Below are 19987 nucleotides of genomic sequence, written 5' to 3'. Positions count from 1 at the left end.
CAATATGAACACAGAGGAGAGGACAGATGGAACACTTTGTAGGACTTGGTCAATTGATTTGACTGATTATTAAACTTTGAATCTTCATGACTGAGTGAAATTGGTGCCATTAACTGAAAGATGAAAGTTTCAAGTTGTGTTGAAGGGCAGTGCAGAGGGAAAGAAAAGAACATGTTGAGTTGAAGGTGCTGGCAGGCCATCCAGTTAAATCTATACAACAGGCAGCTGAAGAAGTGGGAAGGGAATTCAGCAGAGATTAGGGATGGAAAGAGCAAGTCTTCCAATCTCTCTGGGCCTCATAAAATGAGGTTTGATGAGCTTTGAGTCATTAACTAATTTGATGAGAATGCCATCTCTACCTCTAGCAGTGACATGGATGAAGGAGTAGGGCATGCTTAGCAAATCTGTGGATGAACACAGCTAGGAGGGAAAGCTAATATGTGGGTGAAGGAATCAGAATCTGAAAGGATCTTGGGGGAAGAGGGGAGGACTGGACTACAAGTTCAAAAAGAAAGCAAATATAATCTTGAGATACACTGAGAGCTTCTGGAAGAGAGAAATGGTAGCCTCTGTACTATGACCTAGTCAGACCTCATCTCTGTGAAGTTCTGGACAACATGTTTCAAGGATATGGATAAGCTAGTGTATCCAAAGGAGGACAACTTTGTATGGTGAAGGGACCAGAGCCCACAGCGCTTGAAGACTTGAGGAAACTAGAGATAGTGCTGTGAAGTCTGTCTATGGAGGAGATTTTAGATTTATTCTATTTGGTTTCAGAGAACAGCACCTGTGTAACCAAGTTAGACTTAAAAGCAGAAAGATCTTCCTTACAATGACAGCTGCCTCAGAAAGTTCTTCAGGCAGAGGCTGTATAACCACCTGTGTACATTATGAGGATTTGTTTCAGGGATGGGGTGCACTAGGCAGCTTCTGTGGTTGCTGCTGTGGTGGCTTCTGGATCTCAAATTCTACACTCTGTGATCTCTGGATGGCTTTGATAGTCCCCTGGGGTGATAAAGCAACCAGTGAGAGCAGTTGAAACAGCTAGCTTAACTAGCTGGTATTCAATAAAAGCATCTAGTCCCTGTCCTTAAGAAACATATTCTAAGATGAGGAGGGGGAGACAGCAGATAAGAGGTTGCCAGATCTCTGAGGGAGGGAATCAGAGGCTCTGAAGAGAGCCTTCTCTAGTTAGGAGTGAAGTTGTAGAGGGCATGAGGAGACTGGCAGAAATAATCTCCTCCCTCAAGGGATGTTAAGAAGGTCCATTGAGAGAACCAGGAGGAAAATCTGTCCTTGCAAGTGAGGGAGGAGACAGCATCTACAAGAAGATGAAGACTGAGGAGACACTGGCTTTAGCAATTAAGAGATCACTGGATCACCTCTGAGAAAGAGGCAATCAATGGCTGTTCAGAGGCCAGACTGCATCTGACTTACAACTGAAAGAAGGAAAAGAAGGCTACTCTTTCTACTTGAAAGTGAGGCAGGAGAAAAAGATTTCTAATATATATGTAAATATTAACATTTTTAAATGTACCTATTTTTAAAAATGTACATATTTATATATAACATGTTTTAAATTGGTCACATTTAAATCTGTACATTTTTAGGTATTAACTTTTCATTCCAACTCAAAGACTCTTAATTCCCTGAGAGCAAGGCACTCCTTCAAGTAGTCCTGAAATGCTTCTCAGGTTACTAAAATACATTATTTCTGGAAATAAGCCAGGTCCAATAAGATAACATCCTATCCTCAGTAAAGCTTTACTCTTTTATCATGAATAAAACAAATGTCTCCAAACTGGTTTCTGGGTGTTGTAGACACAATGCAACGCTGCTGCTAACTCCTGGATGCTGGCATGGCTTTCCGAAGGCAGTACAGTCTGCAAAGCCCTGTCTGTGAGCCATTAATGTCCTAGTGCAGAAGATGATGATGCCTCCACCTCTGCCCAGAAGCTGAGGAGTGGAGAGCTCACTGTGCAGTCACACTGACAGAAGCAATCATTGCAAAAAGGGTTTCTCTGAAAATGCAGCAAAGTAACTGCTTTGTCACTCCTTTAAACACGGGAGCCAGGGCCGGGGCCAGGGCCAGGCCCGTGCTGGGCGGACTGCCAAGGCCACCGGGCCCTCCCCTGCTGCGGGGTGGGGGCTGAGCCGCATCTGGGACAAGAGGACCTTGGAGCCTGGGACAGTGGGGAGGATGAAAGAACTTGGGAGTTTTCTTGCACCTGCCTTATTCCTCTTTCTAGATTATGTGTGTGGGGCTGGGGGGGGCAGGGAGCCTGTGCTGATGTTGGGGCAGGAGGCTCATAAGAGCTTCAATGAACATGTGCATTAATAGATTTCCACAGATTTCAAAGATATAATTATAATTCTATTACACACACACACACACACACACACAAACACATCTATATATTCAAGGATTAGCATGGGCCCCAAAGCCAGGGCAGCTCTAAAGGGCCATCTCCGGGTGTTTCCCGGGGGCATTTTGGCTTCACCAGGCGGAAAGCGGGCTGGCATCCCGGGGGGTTTTCTTGCCCCCAAGCCCTCCTTTGGAGACCCGGGGCCTGGACCCCCGGGGGCAGCAGCCCTTAGCTTGGGCCCTTGGGAGCCGGGAGGGCGCGATCTGCGGGCCAGGGCTCCGAGGCCCCTGCAGGGAGAGGGCCGGGATGTGGGGGGCGCAGGCAGGGGGCCGGGGGCGCGTGCCCCCTCACGGGCCCGTTTTACTCGCCGGGCGGTTTGGACCCGCCGGGGCCGGGGCCGGGGCCGGGGCCGGGGCCGGGGCCGGGGCCGGGGCCGGGGCCGGGGCCGGGGCCGGGGCCGGGGCCGGGGCCGGGGCCGCCGCGGAGGCCGTTAGGGCCCGGATGCCAGCTCCGCCCTCCCCGCAGCTTCCAGAAAGATCCACGCGAAGTCGGGGGGCAACGTGGCCGGGGGCTGCGCGGCTCGGGCGCGGGCCCCAACACGCCCCCCGGGGCCCCTCCCACGCCCCCAGCCCACTCCCGGAATGGGACGCGCGAGGTGGGGGGAGGGGAGCTCGGGGCAGCCCGGGCTGGGCGCGGGGGGGGGCAGGGCCGCGCCTCCGCCCCTCCCCCGCCCCCGGGAGCCGGCGGCCACGTGCGGGCGGGGGTCTCACCGCAGGATGTTGTCGGCGTAGGTGAGCAGCAGCTTGGAGGCCTCCAGGAAGGTCTCGCGCGGGTTCTGGCAGAGCTCGGCCACGGCCCTGGACAGGGCGGCCGCCGCAGCCATCCCGCCCGCCCGCCGGCCGCCGGCCCGCTCCGGCCCCGCCCCCCGCTCCGGCCCCGCCCCCCGCTCCGGCCCCGCCCCCCGCTCCGGCCCCGCCCCGCCCGCCCGCTCCGGCCCCGCCCCGCCCGCTCCGGCCCCGCCCCGCCCGCCCGCTCCGGCCCCGCCCCGCCCGCTCCGGGCCCGCCCCGCCCGCTCCGGCCCCGCCCCCCCGCTCCGGCCCCGCCCCGCCCGCTCCGGCCCCGCCCGCCCGCTCCGGCCCCGCCCCGCCCCCTCCGGCCCGCTCCGGCCCCGCCCCTCCCCGCTGGCCCCGCCCCCCCGCTGGGCGTCGCCGGGGCTCCCCAGGCCCTCCTGGGGGCCCGAGGCCTGGCCGGGGGCGGCCACCGCGGGAGGGGCGGCCTCATGGCCGTGTTGGGGTGCCCGAGTGCCCCCCGCTTCCCTGAGGCCAAGAATGAAGCACAGCCGCGTCCGCCCAATGGCTCGGGGAGCAGCCGGGAACCATTCGTCCTCTGTCTGGCACCCGCCTGGCATCAGGGGCGCAGCACCCCCGTGCCCAGCGCCAGTGCGGCCGGACCCCAGGCCCGGGCGCCTCGGCCCCAAGCACCCAGGCTCCGGGGCGCCACAGCCCCCCATGGCCGGCGCACGCGCTTTGGCCCCGAATCCGAGCCCCCGGGCCCGCGGCCCTCAGGCCTGCGCCCCCGCTGCGGCCCCCGACCTGGCCACGGCCTTTGCGCAGGGCTGAGGAGCCTGGCCCCGGCCTAAGGCTGAGTGACTGCCAGGCCATGAGGTCCTGGGGTCCACATCGAACCCCGGGAACGCCCTGTGTGTCATACAGAGCACATACGTGTCGTGTATAGGGACACACTCCTCCTGTTCTGTTGGAGCTAATCCCATGGGAAGGCATTGAGACAGTCCCATCCGCAGCCATATCTTTGCTCCTCTCAAGTCTGCTTTTGACGTTCTCCGTACCACCAGGTCTCCATTCTGCGGCTTCTCTGTCCTCCCAGTTCTAGAATTTACTAGTTTGTCACCCTTCTGTCTCTACTGACAAATCTTTAGTCTACTTATCACCATCACGTCCCAAGAGGAATTAGTGGCACCACCTGCTTCCTTTGCTGGATCATCATTCAGGTCTTGTTCTCCCACGGGATGCATTTCCAGGTTCCTTCCCTGTCCTCTTTTCTTTTCTCTCTCTCTATGTCCTCTAACCCTCCCAGCAGCTCATAAGGGTTCAATTAACCTCCAAATGCAGGCGACTCTCACATCTGTATGTTCAGCTATTAGCTCTTTCCTGAGTTCCAGGCCTCCAGCAACAACTGGGTGTTCTGTAGGTATATCAGACCAAATAAGTTCTAAACAGAACTCTGCTTTTCTCTTAGAACCAATCTCTCTTCCTAAACCAAATTTTTTTTTTTTTTAGATTTTTGCAAGGCAATGGAGTTAAGTGGCTTGCCCAAGGCCACACAGCTAGGTCATTATTAAGTGTCTGAGGCCAAATTTGAACTTAGGTACTCCTGACTCCAGGACCAGTGCTCCATTCACTGTACCACCTAGCTGCCCCTTAAGTCCTATTTTTGCCTAGAAAATCATCAGCTTTTCCAGTCACCCAGGTTCACATTCTCAGTCATGTTCAACTCTTTACTCTCTTCCATTCCTGATATTCAGCTAGTGGCTAAATCTTACAACACCTCCAACATCTACTTTCTTCTCCCCACCTACCCAACTACTACCTAGTTCAGCCCTTTTCACCTCTCACCTTGAGTATTGCAATAGCTTCCTAAACTAATTCCTCCCCTCTCCAGGCTGTTCTCAGAAATGACAAACTGACATTCCTAAAGCATGTGCTTGATCCTATCAGGAAAAAAAAAATGCTTCTGTGGCTCCCTGTAGTGCTGATAGGATAAAATATCAGCACTTCTGTCATTCAGAGTCCTTCACATTCTCCACCTACACCATTTGACAGCTAGGTGAAGTGTGAGCAGGGCACTGGACTTAGAGCCATGAAGACTTGAGTTTGAATCCTCCTTCAGACACTGGAGCAGGTCACTCAACTGTTCTGTGCCTCATTTGTAAAATGAGGTTGATGACTTCTGAGTAGAGAATCTCCAAAATTCTTACTGGCTCTAAAATTCCAGAATCCCCCTTTCAGGCACATGACTATTCTTCACACACTCTACAATCCCACCCAGCTGGTTTACTTGCACAGTCTGCCCACTTCCCTGCAGAACTGCATTCCTTAAGTCTAATTAGAATCCGTAATGACTTTCAAAGTTGAGCTAAAGAGAGATTCCTTCAGGAAGCCTTTTCTGATCCTGTCCCAACTGCACATTTCCCCAAATGACTTCATACATGATTTATATTTCTTTTGTGTACAACTCATTTCCCCTGATAGAATGTAAGCTTCTGTAGTGCAGGGACTATTTCCTTTGGATCTTTCTAACCTCTGCTTTTTACAGAATACCTGACACAGAGTAGTCACTTAGCATGGATTGATTCCTTCAACAAATCCCTAGGCTGATATATAGTTGTCTACTTCTTGTAATCTTTTTGTTAACTCAGATTGATTTGTATTTCTCATTTTATTCGGGAACCTCTTCTCCTCAATGTTTGCTCCTTAGGTTTTGTCCCTGGTCTTTTCATAATCCTTCCCTGAGCCTATTTTGGGTGGTAATCCTATGGTTCAAGAACCACAGAGAGTGGTTAAGGAGATCTTGGAATCTGGAAGCTTGGGTTCAAATCTTGCTTCTGGTAGCTACTAGTTATGTGAATATGACTAAATCAATGAACCTCTTAGTGCCCCAGGAATTCCAAACTACACAGTCCACTTGTTGATTTGCACAGGTGTCACTATTGGCATGCTTCCAGTTTTGACTCCTCCTAACCAAACAAACTCACAAAACCTGGCTCTATGCCATATGTGACAAATGAAAATGAACGATAACTATCTTTCAACCTCATATTCTTTTTTCTTCTTTCAACATCACTTCATCGTCTGGCAATAACATCATTCAACTTGAGAGAACAGGCTTAACATGATGAAGACTCCTTATTTTTGTGTTGCTTTTCCTCCCTCAAATCTCCAGCCTATTCCCTATTGACATTGGTCTAAGGCATAATTGTAATTATCTATCTAGTCAAAAACTGTGGCATCTACTAAATTGTACTCTGTTACCTTCATGAAATGGAAGAGAATGTAGACTCACAAAAACTGTACCAACAGAATTCAGGATCTCTAAATCCTCCTGAGGCAGAAAGATTTTAAATATGAGTTGCAAGGGCTACAACCAGTCTTAACCATGCTTAGAGATATTTATCACCAGAAGGTTGGCTATCAGGCAGTGAATTTTAGTCCACAGCAACTCATATTAGCCATTTCTCAGGGTCAAAAGGGGTTTTGAGCTCCTTTTGTGGAAGGAGTATCTAGAATGATAAACTTGTGGCTTTTATCATGATTATCTGTAGACCTAGTTTTCCTCTTATATTGTCAAGTCTTTAGCACAGAAACTTATTTTTTTCTATCCACAGTATCTTCCCCTGATTATGAGTTCCTTGTAACTATTAATAAACTTGTTTTTGAACTAAATTTCCTTCAAATGAATTACTGCATTTAAAGCTGGAAAATCATCTAATCCAACCCCCTCATTTATAATTGAGGAAAAGGAATTCCATGGAGGTTGTCATTTATCCATCACAGAAGTAGTGAGTAGCAGAGTTAAGATTTAAACTCAGGTCCTCTGACTAAAACTAGTAACCACATATCAACAAACTGAATTTTGCTATCCCTTCATTTTACTTTTCTTACATCATGAAATCCTGTCATTTTTTTCCTTTCAGTTGAATCTTATTTCAACTCTGTTAACTCAAAAAATCTTTATCTTAGACCAAGTTTTCTACCATTTATGTTTACTGTAATCTATTTGTCACCACCTGCTATCAACACCAATTTTCTCAGGAATTACTGAATGATACTTTTCTGTAATCTCTCATCATCCTCTAAAGGCCATGTTTCTTGTTTTATTGCTAGTCCCTCCACCAGATTGTGTCATTTTTTTTCAAATGGACTTTAACTCTCATTCTTTTCATTTTCCCATTCCTAATTCTATCCTTCATGTTGTTCTCTATATCTGAAACATCAACTTTCTTCAGATCTTCTTATTCAAAGATCTGAAAATACAATCTCTTCTCTGAAAGTTGAATAGAATAAATGGATTGTGAATAGTAAGCTGGTAATCAGGTCAGATTGTAGCACATTTAAAGCTCACCAATTTCAAGGGTGCTCTTGGAGCATCACTTAATTTTCATCTGAGTCAGACTTTTATTAACTTTTCCCCTCTAGACTTATTGTTAATGCGTTTTGAAAGAAAATCAGAAACTTGTAAAGTAAAAATATTCCAGAACTCAATTCACTCAAATAACCTTCCAACTTTTCTCCTGCACACATGCTGAACTGTTTTGTTTCAATATTGGTTAAAAAAAAAACTGGCTCCCACTGCACTTTGCTTCTTAGAAGTCTTAGGTACTTGATATAAAAATAAAATAACCCACAGATACTCCTTGCAACTTTTAGAGGCCTCTCAAAGGAATACTCTAGTTCTTAGTTCCCTATTCTCTCTCCCTTTGAGGTGAACTCACCACTTTTAAGGTCACAACCACCTGATCCATGGCACAGCAATGCCATGTCCTTTACTTTTCCTAGAATGTTTAATCTCACTTAATTTAATCCAACTTCTAAGGAAACCATGATTATTAATGAACTCCATTTCCCAATGTGATGGGTTTAAACCATGGACACAAGGGCTTAGGGAGGCCTGGTTGCCTCTCCAAAGGAAACTGATTTTCACCTTTGGGTGGGGCAGAAGGAGGACCTTGACTATACTTTCCCTTCTCCACTCACCTATCTCCAAGAAAGATAATAAATTAGAATTATATCATCTTCTATAGTCATAGTCATCTTCTATGTTCACTATACAATGAATTTTTAGGAATCTAAGAGAAGAACTACTTGTATTGATTGCTCTAAAGGAAAGGGTAATAGCTCATTTTTCCCTCCATTAATGATTGATACAGAAATGATAATTACACATAGGAAGAAAGGTATTAATCCAAGTATGAAGTAATAAATCAGGGAAGTTAGACAAATTAAGGTGCAGAAGATGCAGAAATAAATGGGTCCTTCAACTTGGAAGCAAGATAAAATCTCAGGCTTGATCTTCCAAGATATACTAGTTTGCTTCTCTAAATGTTAGCATAATATTTCCTTTTGAAATTTTTCAAGCCACCTCCTATTAAAGAATTTTGTTTCAATTCTCTTACCAAAGTCCTGAATCATGTAATCTACTTCAATGATATTTTTTTGTTTTTGTTTTTAGGTTTTTGCAAGGCAAATGGGGTTAAGTGGCTTGCCTAAGGCCACACTACTAGGTCATTATTAAGTGTCTGAGGCCAGATTTGAACTCAGGGACTCCTGCCTCCAGGGCCAGTCTCTATCCATTGCACCACCTAGCCACCCCATACTTCAATTTTTAAAAAGTTATTATGGTCAATAGGTTTTTTTTGATTTAACTTTCAAGATCTGGACTCTCTTCGATTTTCTGGTTGTTATTTTCCAAGTGAACTATGTTCACTTGCACCAAAATTCACCTCTATTAAAATCCTACTTCTTATAGTATAGGTACTACCTTAGGATCTTGAAGCTTGGGCTGGTTGAATTCTTACCAGAAGGGACAAGCTTTGTGTAAAAGTCATATGATTCTTTTCCACTGACCATTCCACCTAAGTATTGAGCGATAGTTTCATTATACTATATTTATTCTTCAGTGTAACTCCTGTCCTAAAACTCTCTCTTAATTGGTGGAAATGGTCTGTTCTACATGAGGGGTGGGATGAAGGATTGGTGACAATGGTTTCAAGCTTTTTTTTTTTTTAGATTTTATTTATTTAAGGCAGTGGGGTAAAGTCACTTGCCCAAGGTCACACAGCTAGGCAATTATTAAGTGTCTAAGGCTATATTTGTATTCAGGTTCTCCTGACTCCAGGGCCAGTGCTCTATCCAAAGGAAATAGAAGAGGTCAATCTCATTTCATTTTGCTAGAGGAAAAAAAACTGGTAACAAGTAAAAGAGAAGCTGGCAATCTTCATCATGTTCCTATTCCCAGCTTGCTATACTAGAGGCTTTGGGCAAATTTCCTGAGGGTGAGATTCAAAATTCTCTCTTAGTTAAGCTCATCTTTGTAGGCACTTCTTTCCTAGGAGCAGATTTCAACCTGTTTTCTTTCATCCTGTGTGATTTTTGTTCACATCTTTGCCCAGATCTTCTACAGAGGATCCATTCAAATCCACAAGCATTTATTAAGCTTTTATTATATGTCAGCTAAGAAGTAGGACATAAAGAAAGACAAAAACAGTATCTACTTGCACACAGCTCAATAATCATGTACAAACAAACTATTTACAGGATAATTAGAGATAATCACAGAGGGAAGATACTAGTTTTAAAAGGATTGAGAGTGTATTCTTGTAGAAGTTGGGATTTGGGCTGAAACTTGAAGCCAGGGAATTGAGGGAAGAGATGATGGGGAGAGAATTTCTGGCAAGGGAGATACTGCAAATGCATGTTGTCAAGCAATGGAACTTCTTGTGTAAACAGCTGCAAAGACAACAGTTAGTGGATCAGAGAATACTTTGGAAGGAGTGAAATGGGACTGGGAGTGTGGAAAATGGAATAAGGTATAAGAAGACTGAAAAGGCAAAAAAGGGCAGGCTGTGAAGGACTTTAAAATTCAGAAAATTTTATTTTTTGAAATTGGAGGTTAATAAGAAAATACTAGTTTATTGAACAAAGAGGTGACATAGTCAGAACTGTGCATTTTCAAAGATCAATTGATAGGTGAGTGGATGATGGACTAGGATAGGGGAGGATAGGAAGAGTTAGGACAGCAAGACCAACTCTCAGGCTAATATAATAGTACAGGTATGAGGTGATAAGACCCACACTAGAGTAAGGGGAGAAAGGGACCTATGCGAGAAATGATAGGAAGGTAGAATTGACATAACTTGGCAAGTGATTAGATATGGGTGGTAAAAGAGATTCAGGACTTAAGGATGACACCTCGGTTGTGAGCCGGATGATGATGAGGATGGTGGTACCCTCCATGAGAGGGAAATTAGGAAGAATCCAGGAGAGTTTGGTGGAGAAAATGAGTTCAGTTTTGGACATGTTAAATTTGAGATGGGACATTTAATTAAAGATAATCCAATAGATGGTTCAAGATGTAAATCTGCAGGCCAAGAACGAGGTTAGGACCAGATCCAATACTTGGTCTAGATCTTTTCTCTTCTATTTCTTTGCCTTGTGGAAATCCCATGTATTTCATGAAACCATAGAAATAACTCACCTATGAATTATCCAGTATTTAATCTGTTCCTCCTCATTCTAAAGTTTGTATAAAACTGCTTCTAGTTTTAAATCATTCAAGACAGCTGAAAATCCATGAAGTTTTTTTTTGTGAGAAGGATCACAGATGTGGAACTGTGAGGAGGGATCTTAAAAGAAAGATAGCCTAAACCCTTCATTTTTACAAAAGAGAAAATCTGGCCCTGAGAGATTAAGTGACCTGCCTATGGCAACACAGACAGTAAATGCCAGAGCCAGGGCTTGAAGACTTAAGGCCTTCTTATTCCAAACACAGCAGTATTTTCTCCTGTGCAATCATTCGCTTTTTAAAAAAATTCATTCCTTTCTTTCCCTGTTTTTTATGTTTGTCCCTCTTGGTTTCAGTGAAGACTGGTAAAAGTTAACCATAATCCTCAAATATTAATTTTTCATAAATATGAAGATTAAACTACCTCCTAATCTTTCTTTAACCATTATTGTTTTGAGCTGCTGAAAAAATCCCAGTATGGATTAGTACTGATTTGTAACTTCTGAGTTTTATTTGCATTTTTCTTGCCTTTCTTTTGTGAATTTTCCTTAAATTTCACATTTATTAGTGGAAACAGTATTTTTAATGTTGTCACATGGTGGCACTATTGTAAAATTAGTGGGAAAATCTACAGCTTTTTTGTCTTGTGCCCTTATGATCTAAGTTTTTATAAAGACTACTAAGTGAACTTCTATTGCTAATCAACTAAGTTTAATTTTGTACTATAATTTTCATTAAACTCTGTATTGTCCACTTAAAAACATTAAAGTTTTCAGTAGAGACCACTAAATATCAGGGAGTGACAAATTCTTCAGGAACTGTAAATGGTAAATGATATTCTAAACTGGAATGGAATTAATCACAAAATCAAAGCATAAAACATCTATACTTTTAGAACTAGAAGGGATAATAGAGAGCTTGCAATGTCTATGAAATATTACTGTGGCCAAGATAACCTGATTTGTGCTATGGAGAATGTAAATAAATATAAGACACGCTCCTTTTCCCTTAAGAATTTACAAACTTAAAAATTGTAAGGGAAAATGAGAAAAACTATGGGGAAAGCATAATAACTGTAATAACAATCACATCTTTGTGAAGTAATTTCCAATCAGTAAAATATCAATTGTTATTTCAGAAAACCCATATGCAAAAACTCTAGTATTAAATAATGAGTAAAATGACAACTTAAGTGCAACATTATGAAGCTGATCCTCCCCTAATTCAAAATTAGTTTTATCCCCTGAAGATGACTCACTTAGCCTCAAGGTATTCTTGAGGTTTTTACTTCTAAGTATGGAGCTCACAATTACCCTAAAATGTGTTGGGATCATCAGCTATTTCCATGCAATGCCATTACAATGCAAAAACATTTACTAGAACTTCATAAGATAATTTACACGGAATATTCCCCTCTCTTCTCCATTTTGTGTCTTGGGAGCACTCTCCTGCCAGAATACATACCCTTATTGAGTAAAGTGATGAAATATGGAGAGTATGTGTGAAATGGATCAAGATGTGATGTGGAAATAGACAGTAATACTGTCCAAATGGGAGACTTTAACCTTTCCTTCTCAGAATTAAATAAATCTAACCAAAAAATAAATAAGAACTGGTGAACAGAATCTTAGATAAGCTAGATATAATATATATATATATATACATATATATATATATATATAGATATATATATAGATATAATATATATATATCTGGAGAGAACTGAATGGGAATAGGGAGTAATACACCTTTTCTCAGCAGTATGTGGTGCCTTTACAAAAAAACTGATTATATGTTAGGGCATAAAAACTTCATAGTTAAATGCAGTAAAACATAAATATTAAATGCATCCTTTTAAGATTACAACACAATAAAAACCATATCCAATAAAGGACCATGGGAACATAGATTAAAAACTAATTGGAGGGGCGGCTAGGTGGCACAGTGGATACAGCACTGGCCCTGGAGTCAGGTCAACCTGAGTTCAAATGTGACCTCAGACACTTAATAATTACCTAGCTGTGTGACCTTGGGCAAGTCACTTAATCCCATTGCTTTAAATAAAATAACCCCCCCCACTAATTGGGAGATTAACCAATCTTGTCTTTAGATATGAATGAATTAAAGAACAAATTATAGAAATAATTTAATTAAAGACAATATCCATAAGGAGATCATACTAAAACTTTTGGGATGTAGCAAAAGTTGTAATCAGAGGAAAATTTATATCTCTAAATGCTTATATTAATAAAGAGCAGACTAATGAATTAGATATGTAGTTTAAAAATTAGAAAACAAATTAGAAAACTTTAGAAAAATTAGAAAACAGATTAAAATTAGCAAACAAATTTAAAATCCCCAATTAAACACTGAATGGACAATCCTGAAATTTAAAGGTAAAATAAAATTGAATATAATAATTCTTGTCCTTTGTTATCAATGAAGACCAAAATGACATCATTTATGTTTGAGATAAATGACAATGTGTCTGACTGTGACTGATCAGACCAGTAAGAGCTGGGGATGCGAACTGTCCATGTGAACACTTGGGGTGCCTGCTCTAAACTTACATATGTCACATTTCCTTTGAACTACTTCAATTCTGCCTTCCTCATACAGTGCGGTCCCTTCACTGATGAGAGCATGCCATGCTGGGTGGTCCTGTGTAAGGTCTCCCATGCTGCACAGTCAATTCCAAAGTTCTTCAATGAGACAGACCTTCAAGGTATCCTAGAATCACTTCTTCTGGCCTCCTTGTGAGTGCTTGCCCTATGGGAGTTCTCTAAAAAATAATCTTTTTGGTGAGCATACCTCTTTCATTCTAACAACATGTCCAACCCACTGTAGTTGCACTCTCTGTAGTAATGTTAGTAATGCTAGGCAAGAAAAGACCTCAGTATCTGGCATCCTCTCCTGCCAGATAATCTTAGGTTTTTTTTTTCTTTTGCAAGACAATGGGGTTAAGTGGTTTGCCCAAGCACACAGCTAGGTAATTATTAAGTGTCTGAGGCTGGATTTGAACTCAGATACTACTGACTCCAGGGCAGGTGCTCTATCCACTGTGCCACCTAGCCACCCCAGCTGCCAGATAATCTTAGGAATCTTCTTAAGATAATTTATTCTGGGCATGGCACTGGCAGAATGTCTAGGCTTCACAAGCATACAGCATTGAGGTAAGCACAATGGCTCTGTAGACCTTCAGTTTGGTAGTTGTCTAATATCTCTTCTCTCCCACACTGTTCTAGTCATGATGATCTAGTATTTCAAAATACACTAATGAAGCACATGACAAAGACCAATATTATAGTTCTATGGCAAAGCGTTTTATAGAACCAATTTACAACCTTTTGATCTCAGAACCACTTTACATTCTTTTTTTTGGATTTATTTTGAATTTTACAATCCCCCCCATCTTGCTTTCCTCCCCCCCACCCCCCCACAGAAGGCAGTCTGTTAGTCTTTACACTGTTTCCATGCTATACATTGGTCTAAGTTGAATGTGATGAGAGAGAAATCATATCCTTCAGGGAAAAAAATAAAACATATAAGATAGCAAAATTACATAACTTTTTTTAAAAAAATAGTCTTTGGTCTTTGTTCAAACTCAATTCTTTCTCTGGATACAGATGGTATTCTCCATTGCAGATACTCCAAAATTGTGCCTGATTGTTGCTCTGATAGAAAGAGTAAGTCCATTAAGATTAATCATCATGTTGCTGTTAGGGTGTACAATGTTCTTCTGGTTCTGCTCATATTGCTCAGTATCAGATTATGCAAATCCTCCCAGGCTTCCCTGAATTCTCATCCCTCCAGGTTTCTTATAGAACAATAGTGTTCTATAACATGCATATACCACAATTAGTTCAGCAATTCCCCAAGTGATGTTCACTCAATTTCCAATTCTTTGCCACCACAAACAGGGCTTCTATGAATATTTTTGTACAACCACTTTACACTCTTTTTTTTTAAAGATTTTTCAAGGCAATAGGGTTAAGTGGCTTGCCCAAGGCCACACGGCTCAGTAATTATTAAGTGTCTGAGGTTGGATTTGAACCCTGGTACTCCTGACTCCAAGGCTGGTGCTCTATTCACTGCCCCACCTAGCTGCCCCTACACTCTTAAAATTATTGAGGACTTCCCAAGAACTTTTATTTATGTTCTTTATTTATGATCTCATGATTTTTATCAACATTTCTTATATTAGAAATTTAATACATTCTAATTATAAAAATTGTTTTGACCTTGTGGACCTCTTCTAGTCCACAATGAAAACCACTAATTCACAAGAATTAGTAGCAGCTGGGCCCTATCCATTACAATTAATTTGCTTTTATCATCATAAAAATCTAGCTATATAATTTCCAGGATAGAGGTCTGATACAGAATACAAAGAGAAGGGATTCCTTACTATAAGAACCTCATGATGCTCCTGTTTGTGGATGTCATTTCAATCACACACACACACACACAGACACCCAAAATATGAGAAAAGCAATTGGCTTAAGAATGTCTATTGTCCAGGTGCTGGTGTACAATTCGTTGGATGACTCTGAGTTCCTTTCTCTGTATATATGTATATAAACATTCACTGTTTGTGTATGTTTGACAGATCCTGCGGATACAGTGAATTGGGCCAAGAATTGAACAGGAAGAAAAAGGACTGGCTTTCATTTGAGAGATCACAATGTACTTTTCACAACCCTGAAATAAAGGTCCATCTTTTTAACATCAATATTGTTCGAGTGATGTTTTATAATTCAAGTTATTGGATTCCAGTCTCTGAAGGTTTGAAGTTGTAAGCAGCCCAAAGGAGAAGAGTCACTTGGAGTGGGGGGAAGCCTATAAACTGTGTTAAAAAAAAATGGTCCTAAGTCCCTAGTATCAGGGAGATGAGGGCTCGAACAAGGGGGAGGCAGCTAGGATAACTGGGCCATATAGCTGGTCCATTCCCGCACAGCTGCAGACTTTTCTGCATATATTCTGACGTGTCTGAGGCCCCATCCTGTTAAATGAGCAAGTCTCCAGAGTTCATCTACTACTCGGCATTATTTCCTAGAGCACTGTTTTGTGACCATCCCTTGTCCTTGGTAACTTCAGAGGCCGAGGCTGGGCGAGGCCTGTGGGCAGGCAGCAGGGGGTGACCAGCCTGCCCTCTGGCCTTCCTCAAGCCCAGGTTCCACAGGTGCCCCTTGGCTTGGCGCCCACGACCCTGGCAGCCACTCGACTGCTTCTAGAACGGGGAGTGCGGCCCCCCGGAAGGGGCCCGGCTCCGGGGACCCATCCTTAAGGAAGCCCCGGGCTCGGAGCCAAGCGTGGCGGGGGGCGGCCGGGCTCCGGGAGATGCTCATCCTAATCCCCAATAGCCGGGGGCCACGGGCAGTCACAAGCCGGAGAAAAGGGAGAAAGGCGGCTCGGACGCAAGCCCCGCCCATCGCCCCATCCGCAAGGCCGCGCCTGACTGGCCCGTCGGACGCGCACGCGCACGCGCCCCGGCGGCGCAGAAGCGCGTGTGACGTCACCAGCGCGACGTTCCCCTTCCCGGGCGCAGGCCCGGAGCCTTGGAGAAAGGAAGTGGGGGAAGGGAGGCGCGGACAGCGAGGCCCCGCCCCGTCGCTCCGTAAAGCCGGGGCGGAGCAGGGAGGGGCGCTGCGCGTTGCGTCATCCACAGGAGGCCGCTGAGGCCGCGCGAGGCCGGACCCAGGTATCGGGAGACGGGACTTCCCTCTCTCCCTTTCTCCTTTCTCTTAAAGACGCGGCCCTGAGACCCTCTGGCCCCCAAACCCTTCTTCCTCGGCGGCCTAGCCGCAGGCAGACGCTTCCGGCAGCCGTCATGGCGCTACGCAGATTCTGGAAGCCTTCGTCTCCGCGCAGGCGCCGGGTGGCTTTGTTGTCTCTGCGCAGGCGCCGGGTGGCTTTGTTGTCTCCGCGCAGGCGCTAGACGGGAGGGCGCCGTGACGTCACCCGCTCGGTCCCACCCCGTGACCTCAGCCGGTTGGCGATGGGCCATGGCCTGGTTGGTGTCCGAGGGCCGAAAGTCTGGGCTTGATCCGCCTCCCGGCGGACCCGGCGGAGGCTTCGGCGTCCGTGGCCTCGGTCTGAGGCCTGGGCCCGCCTCGGTCCCCACCCCCGCATGCGCGGCCATCCGGGGCCTTGGCGGCCGGAAGTCTGCGCCCTTGGCCTTGCCTCTGGCAGAGGAGAGGGATCCGCCCACGTGATGATCTGTGCGAAAATAAAAGGGTTCCTCACGGAGCAGGGTCGGCCCCGAGCCTCAGTTTACTCCTGTGTAAAGTGCTGAAAAGATTCCCGGGATACCCAACCCAGAGGGCCGGGGGGGGAGGGCCTAATGGAATATTGCCTGTTCCTCAACTAACGGGGCCCTAGATCAATTAAAATCATAGATTCTTGGGGCGGCTAGGTGGTGCAGTGGATAGAGCCCCGGCCCTGGAGTCAGGAGGACCTGGCTTCAAATCCGCCCTCAGACTTAATAATGACCCAGCCGTGTGGCCTTGGGCAAGCCACTTAACCCTATTGCCTTGCAAAGAAAGTAAAAAAAACCCTAAAAAAATAATAGATTCCTTCTCTAATGAAATAAATACAAAATATAACCAAAGTAAATTCAGAATAATTGGGGTAAGTGAACAGTAACACCTAGGTAGAATCCAGAAAGTTTACCTAATAGGTGACTTCTTCAAATGAGTCTGCTAGGAAACTAGGGATTTTAAGATGTGGGGGGAAATCATAGATAACCAGAGAATCTTAGGTGAACAGGAAGAAAGAACTAGAGGTCATTTATGAAAATTGCTTAGAGCATCAAAGGTTAAACAATTTGTTTATGGTGGGGAAAACACACACACACACACATATATACATAGAGAGTATGTTTATAAATATGTATATAGATATACACATCAAAAGCAGATATTTTTTATGGTCAGGGGAAAATATATATATATATATATATATATATATTGTATATAGGTGTCTACACCAAAAGCAGATGTTTTCCTGACAGGTGTTTTTAACCTTTTTTTGGATCATAGATGCCTTTGACATTTTGGCAAAGCCCATGAATCCTGTTCTTCTAGAAGACTGCTTTGAAGTATATTGGTGGGGCTGGTTGTGGTTATCCTTGATTCTTGAAGAGGACCAAAACGACACCACTTTGCTGGGGTTGAGGTAAAATGGTATGGAGGGTGTCACTTGAATGGTGCATAAATTGGATTTAAGTGAGGCATAATTGTTCAAAGCTGACCTCAATCTCTCTTCCAGAGTCATTCAAATGTAGAAAATAAAATAGACAGTATGACAAAATATATCAGTTAAATTGAAATATTTATGAAGATATTTTTAAAAGTTCATGGATCTTAGGATAGGAACTCTCACTCTAAAGCTGGTCCTCTGTAAACAGCACCACATTGCTGTTAATATATAGCCTGGTAAAATAGATTGAAGACCTGTGTTTGAACTGGACCCCTTATACATGCTATCTAAGTGTCCATGGACTTAATCTCCCAGAGTAACCCACATAACTTTCTCAGCTCAGGTTGGATGATTTTTTTCTTTTTTAATGCTGTAATAAGTGAATTGAACCTATCAAGGCGGTTTTTGAAGCAAACTTGCGAGGTTCCTTTTGCAGTTCACCTAAAGCATCACCTTTTGACTACAGGTGTAATAGAAATGTGGCTCCGATAGAGCAGCTGCTTCATAGCCTTATTCTGGTCTGTTTCAGGAATGAGCTTTTCTTGCCCACTTGTCTACCATGTTGCCATTCTGTTTTCAAGAGATGATGAAAGTGGCTCGTTGTGGCATTCTGCACTCCAAGTTGCTGCCATGGTCAGCTGGAAGTAAGCCAAGGTCTTTGAGTACTGTGCTACAGACCAAACACCAAAGGCGAGTGGTGATCACTGGTATTGGACTGATAACTCCTCTTGGGGTTGGAACTCAACTGGTGTGGGATCGCCTCATCCAGGGACAATGTGGCATTGTTTCACTGGAGGGTGAAGAGTATAAGAATATCCCTTGCAAAGTTGCTGCCTATGTGCCCAGAGGGACTGGTGAAGGTCAGTTTAATGAAGAAAACTTTGTGTCCAGATCAGAAGCTAAATCCATGTCCTTTCCCACCATCTTGGCTATTGGAGCAGCAGAGTTAGCAATCAAAGATTCTGGTTGGCATCCTCAATCAGAAGTGGATCAAGAGAATGCTGGTGTAGCCATCGGTATGGGAATGGTTCCCCTGGAAGTGATTTCTGATGCAGCTGAGATGTTTCAAACAAAGGGGTACAACAAAGTTAGCCCTTTCTTTGTCCCTAGGATCCTGGTCAACATGGCAGCCGGTCAGGTCAGCATCCGTTACAAACTCAAAGGACCTAATCATGCTGTATCAACTGCCTGCACCACAGGAGCACATGCTGTGGGTGATTCTTTTAGATTTATAGTACATGGAGATGCCAATGTGATGGTGGCTGGAGGAACAGATGCCTGCATCAGCAACTTGTCTCTGGCTGGATTTTCCAGGGCTCGTGCTCTGAGCACAAACTCTGATCCCAAGTTGGCGTGCCGCCCATTTCATCCAAAGAGGGATGGCTTTGTAATGGGAGAAGGTGCCGCTGTCCTGGTGCTGGAAGAATATGAGCATGCTTTTCAGAGAGGAGCCAGAATCTATGCAGAAATTTTGGGCTATGGACTTTCAGGGGATGCTGGCCACATAACAGCACCTGATCCAGAAGGAGCAGGGGCTGTAAGGTAGAGCTTTTCACATTGTTTCTGCGATGCCCAAAGACCCCAGATAGGATTTCATGTTCTTAACTTTCTCCATTCAATCAGAAGTTTTTTGTTTTCTGTCCCATACTTACAGGTTTGAGCTCTCTTTCTGTGTGAGAATAGATAGGTAATAAGTTAATTAGATAAATGAATCCTTGGTATTTTATTAACCTTCCTACCTATTATTCTGTAACTCAAGAAAAATACAATCAGAGACTTTGAAGTAGCAAATTTTAAGGTTTGGAATTTCATATATGGTGGCAGGGTGATGGGTGAGGTGTTTTTGGCCAGCTGGGTTGGGACGTGGAAGGGATTTCAGTATATTTCAAGTCACAACCCATAATAGGGCCTCTGTTCTTTCTGTTCTCATCAGCTTTCTGTTCTAGCAGTAGCACCCAAAAATCAGAAGGCGCCCAACAGGTGATAAAGTCTTTGGTTGGTTATTTAAAAAAACGAGAAAGCATACTTGGAATATTAAGGGAAAGTTATTAGGGAAAGCTGAAGTTTATATTCTTTGCCTCAGATATTTTTAAAAATTTAGCATTTTTACTTTAGTAAATGTA

At 44.2% G+C, this 19987-nt stretch overlaps 2 protein-coding genes across 15 annotated transcripts in view; one reads left to right on the top strand and one right to left on the bottom strand.

Moving 5' to 3' along the window:
- The window catches only part of NGLY1 (N-glycanase 1), a 49990-nt gene extending 46708 nt beyond the window's left edge, over positions 1 to 3282 (bottom strand). The window contains exon 1 of the mRNA XM_074195684.1: positions 3137 to 3282. Coding sequence (XP_074051785.1) covers positions 3137 to 3249 — 113 coding nt within the window. The 5' untranslated portion in view covers positions 3250 to 3282. The remainder of the gene's footprint in view (positions 1 to 3136) is intronic.
- Positions 3283 to 16260: 12978 nt separating this feature from the next.
- Positions 16261 to 19987, top strand: part of OXSM (3-oxoacyl-ACP synthase, mitochondrial) — a 215589-nt gene continuing 211862 nt past the window's right edge. For 5 of the 14 annotated variants that reach the window (XM_074195678.1, XM_074195679.1, XM_074195680.1 and 2 more), the window contains exons 1-3: positions 16268 to 16365; positions 17705 to 17840; positions 18394 to 19406. In XM_074195678.1, coding sequence (XP_074051779.1) covers positions 18424 to 19406 — 983 coding nt within the window. In that variant the 5' untranslated portion in view covers positions 16268 to 16365; positions 17705 to 17840; positions 18394 to 18423. Of the gene's footprint in view, positions 16366 to 16697; positions 16948 to 16979; positions 17295 to 17704; positions 17849 to 18393; positions 19407 to 19987 lie in introns of those variants that run through there. The other 9 variants (XM_074195676.1, XM_074195675.1, XM_074195677.1 and 6 more) reach the window with 6 other exon arrangements.

The sequence above is a fragment of the Macrotis lagotis genome, chromosome 7 (genome assembly GCF_037893015.1).
Source record: "Macrotis lagotis isolate mMagLag1 chromosome 7, bilby.v1.9.chrom.fasta, whole genome shotgun sequence".
Classification (NCBI taxonomy): Eukaryota; Metazoa; Chordata; class Mammalia; order Peramelemorphia; family Peramelidae; genus Macrotis; species Macrotis lagotis.
The sequence above is the reverse complement of the archived record's forward strand: the minus strand, read 5'-3'. Positions and strand labels throughout refer to the sequence as shown.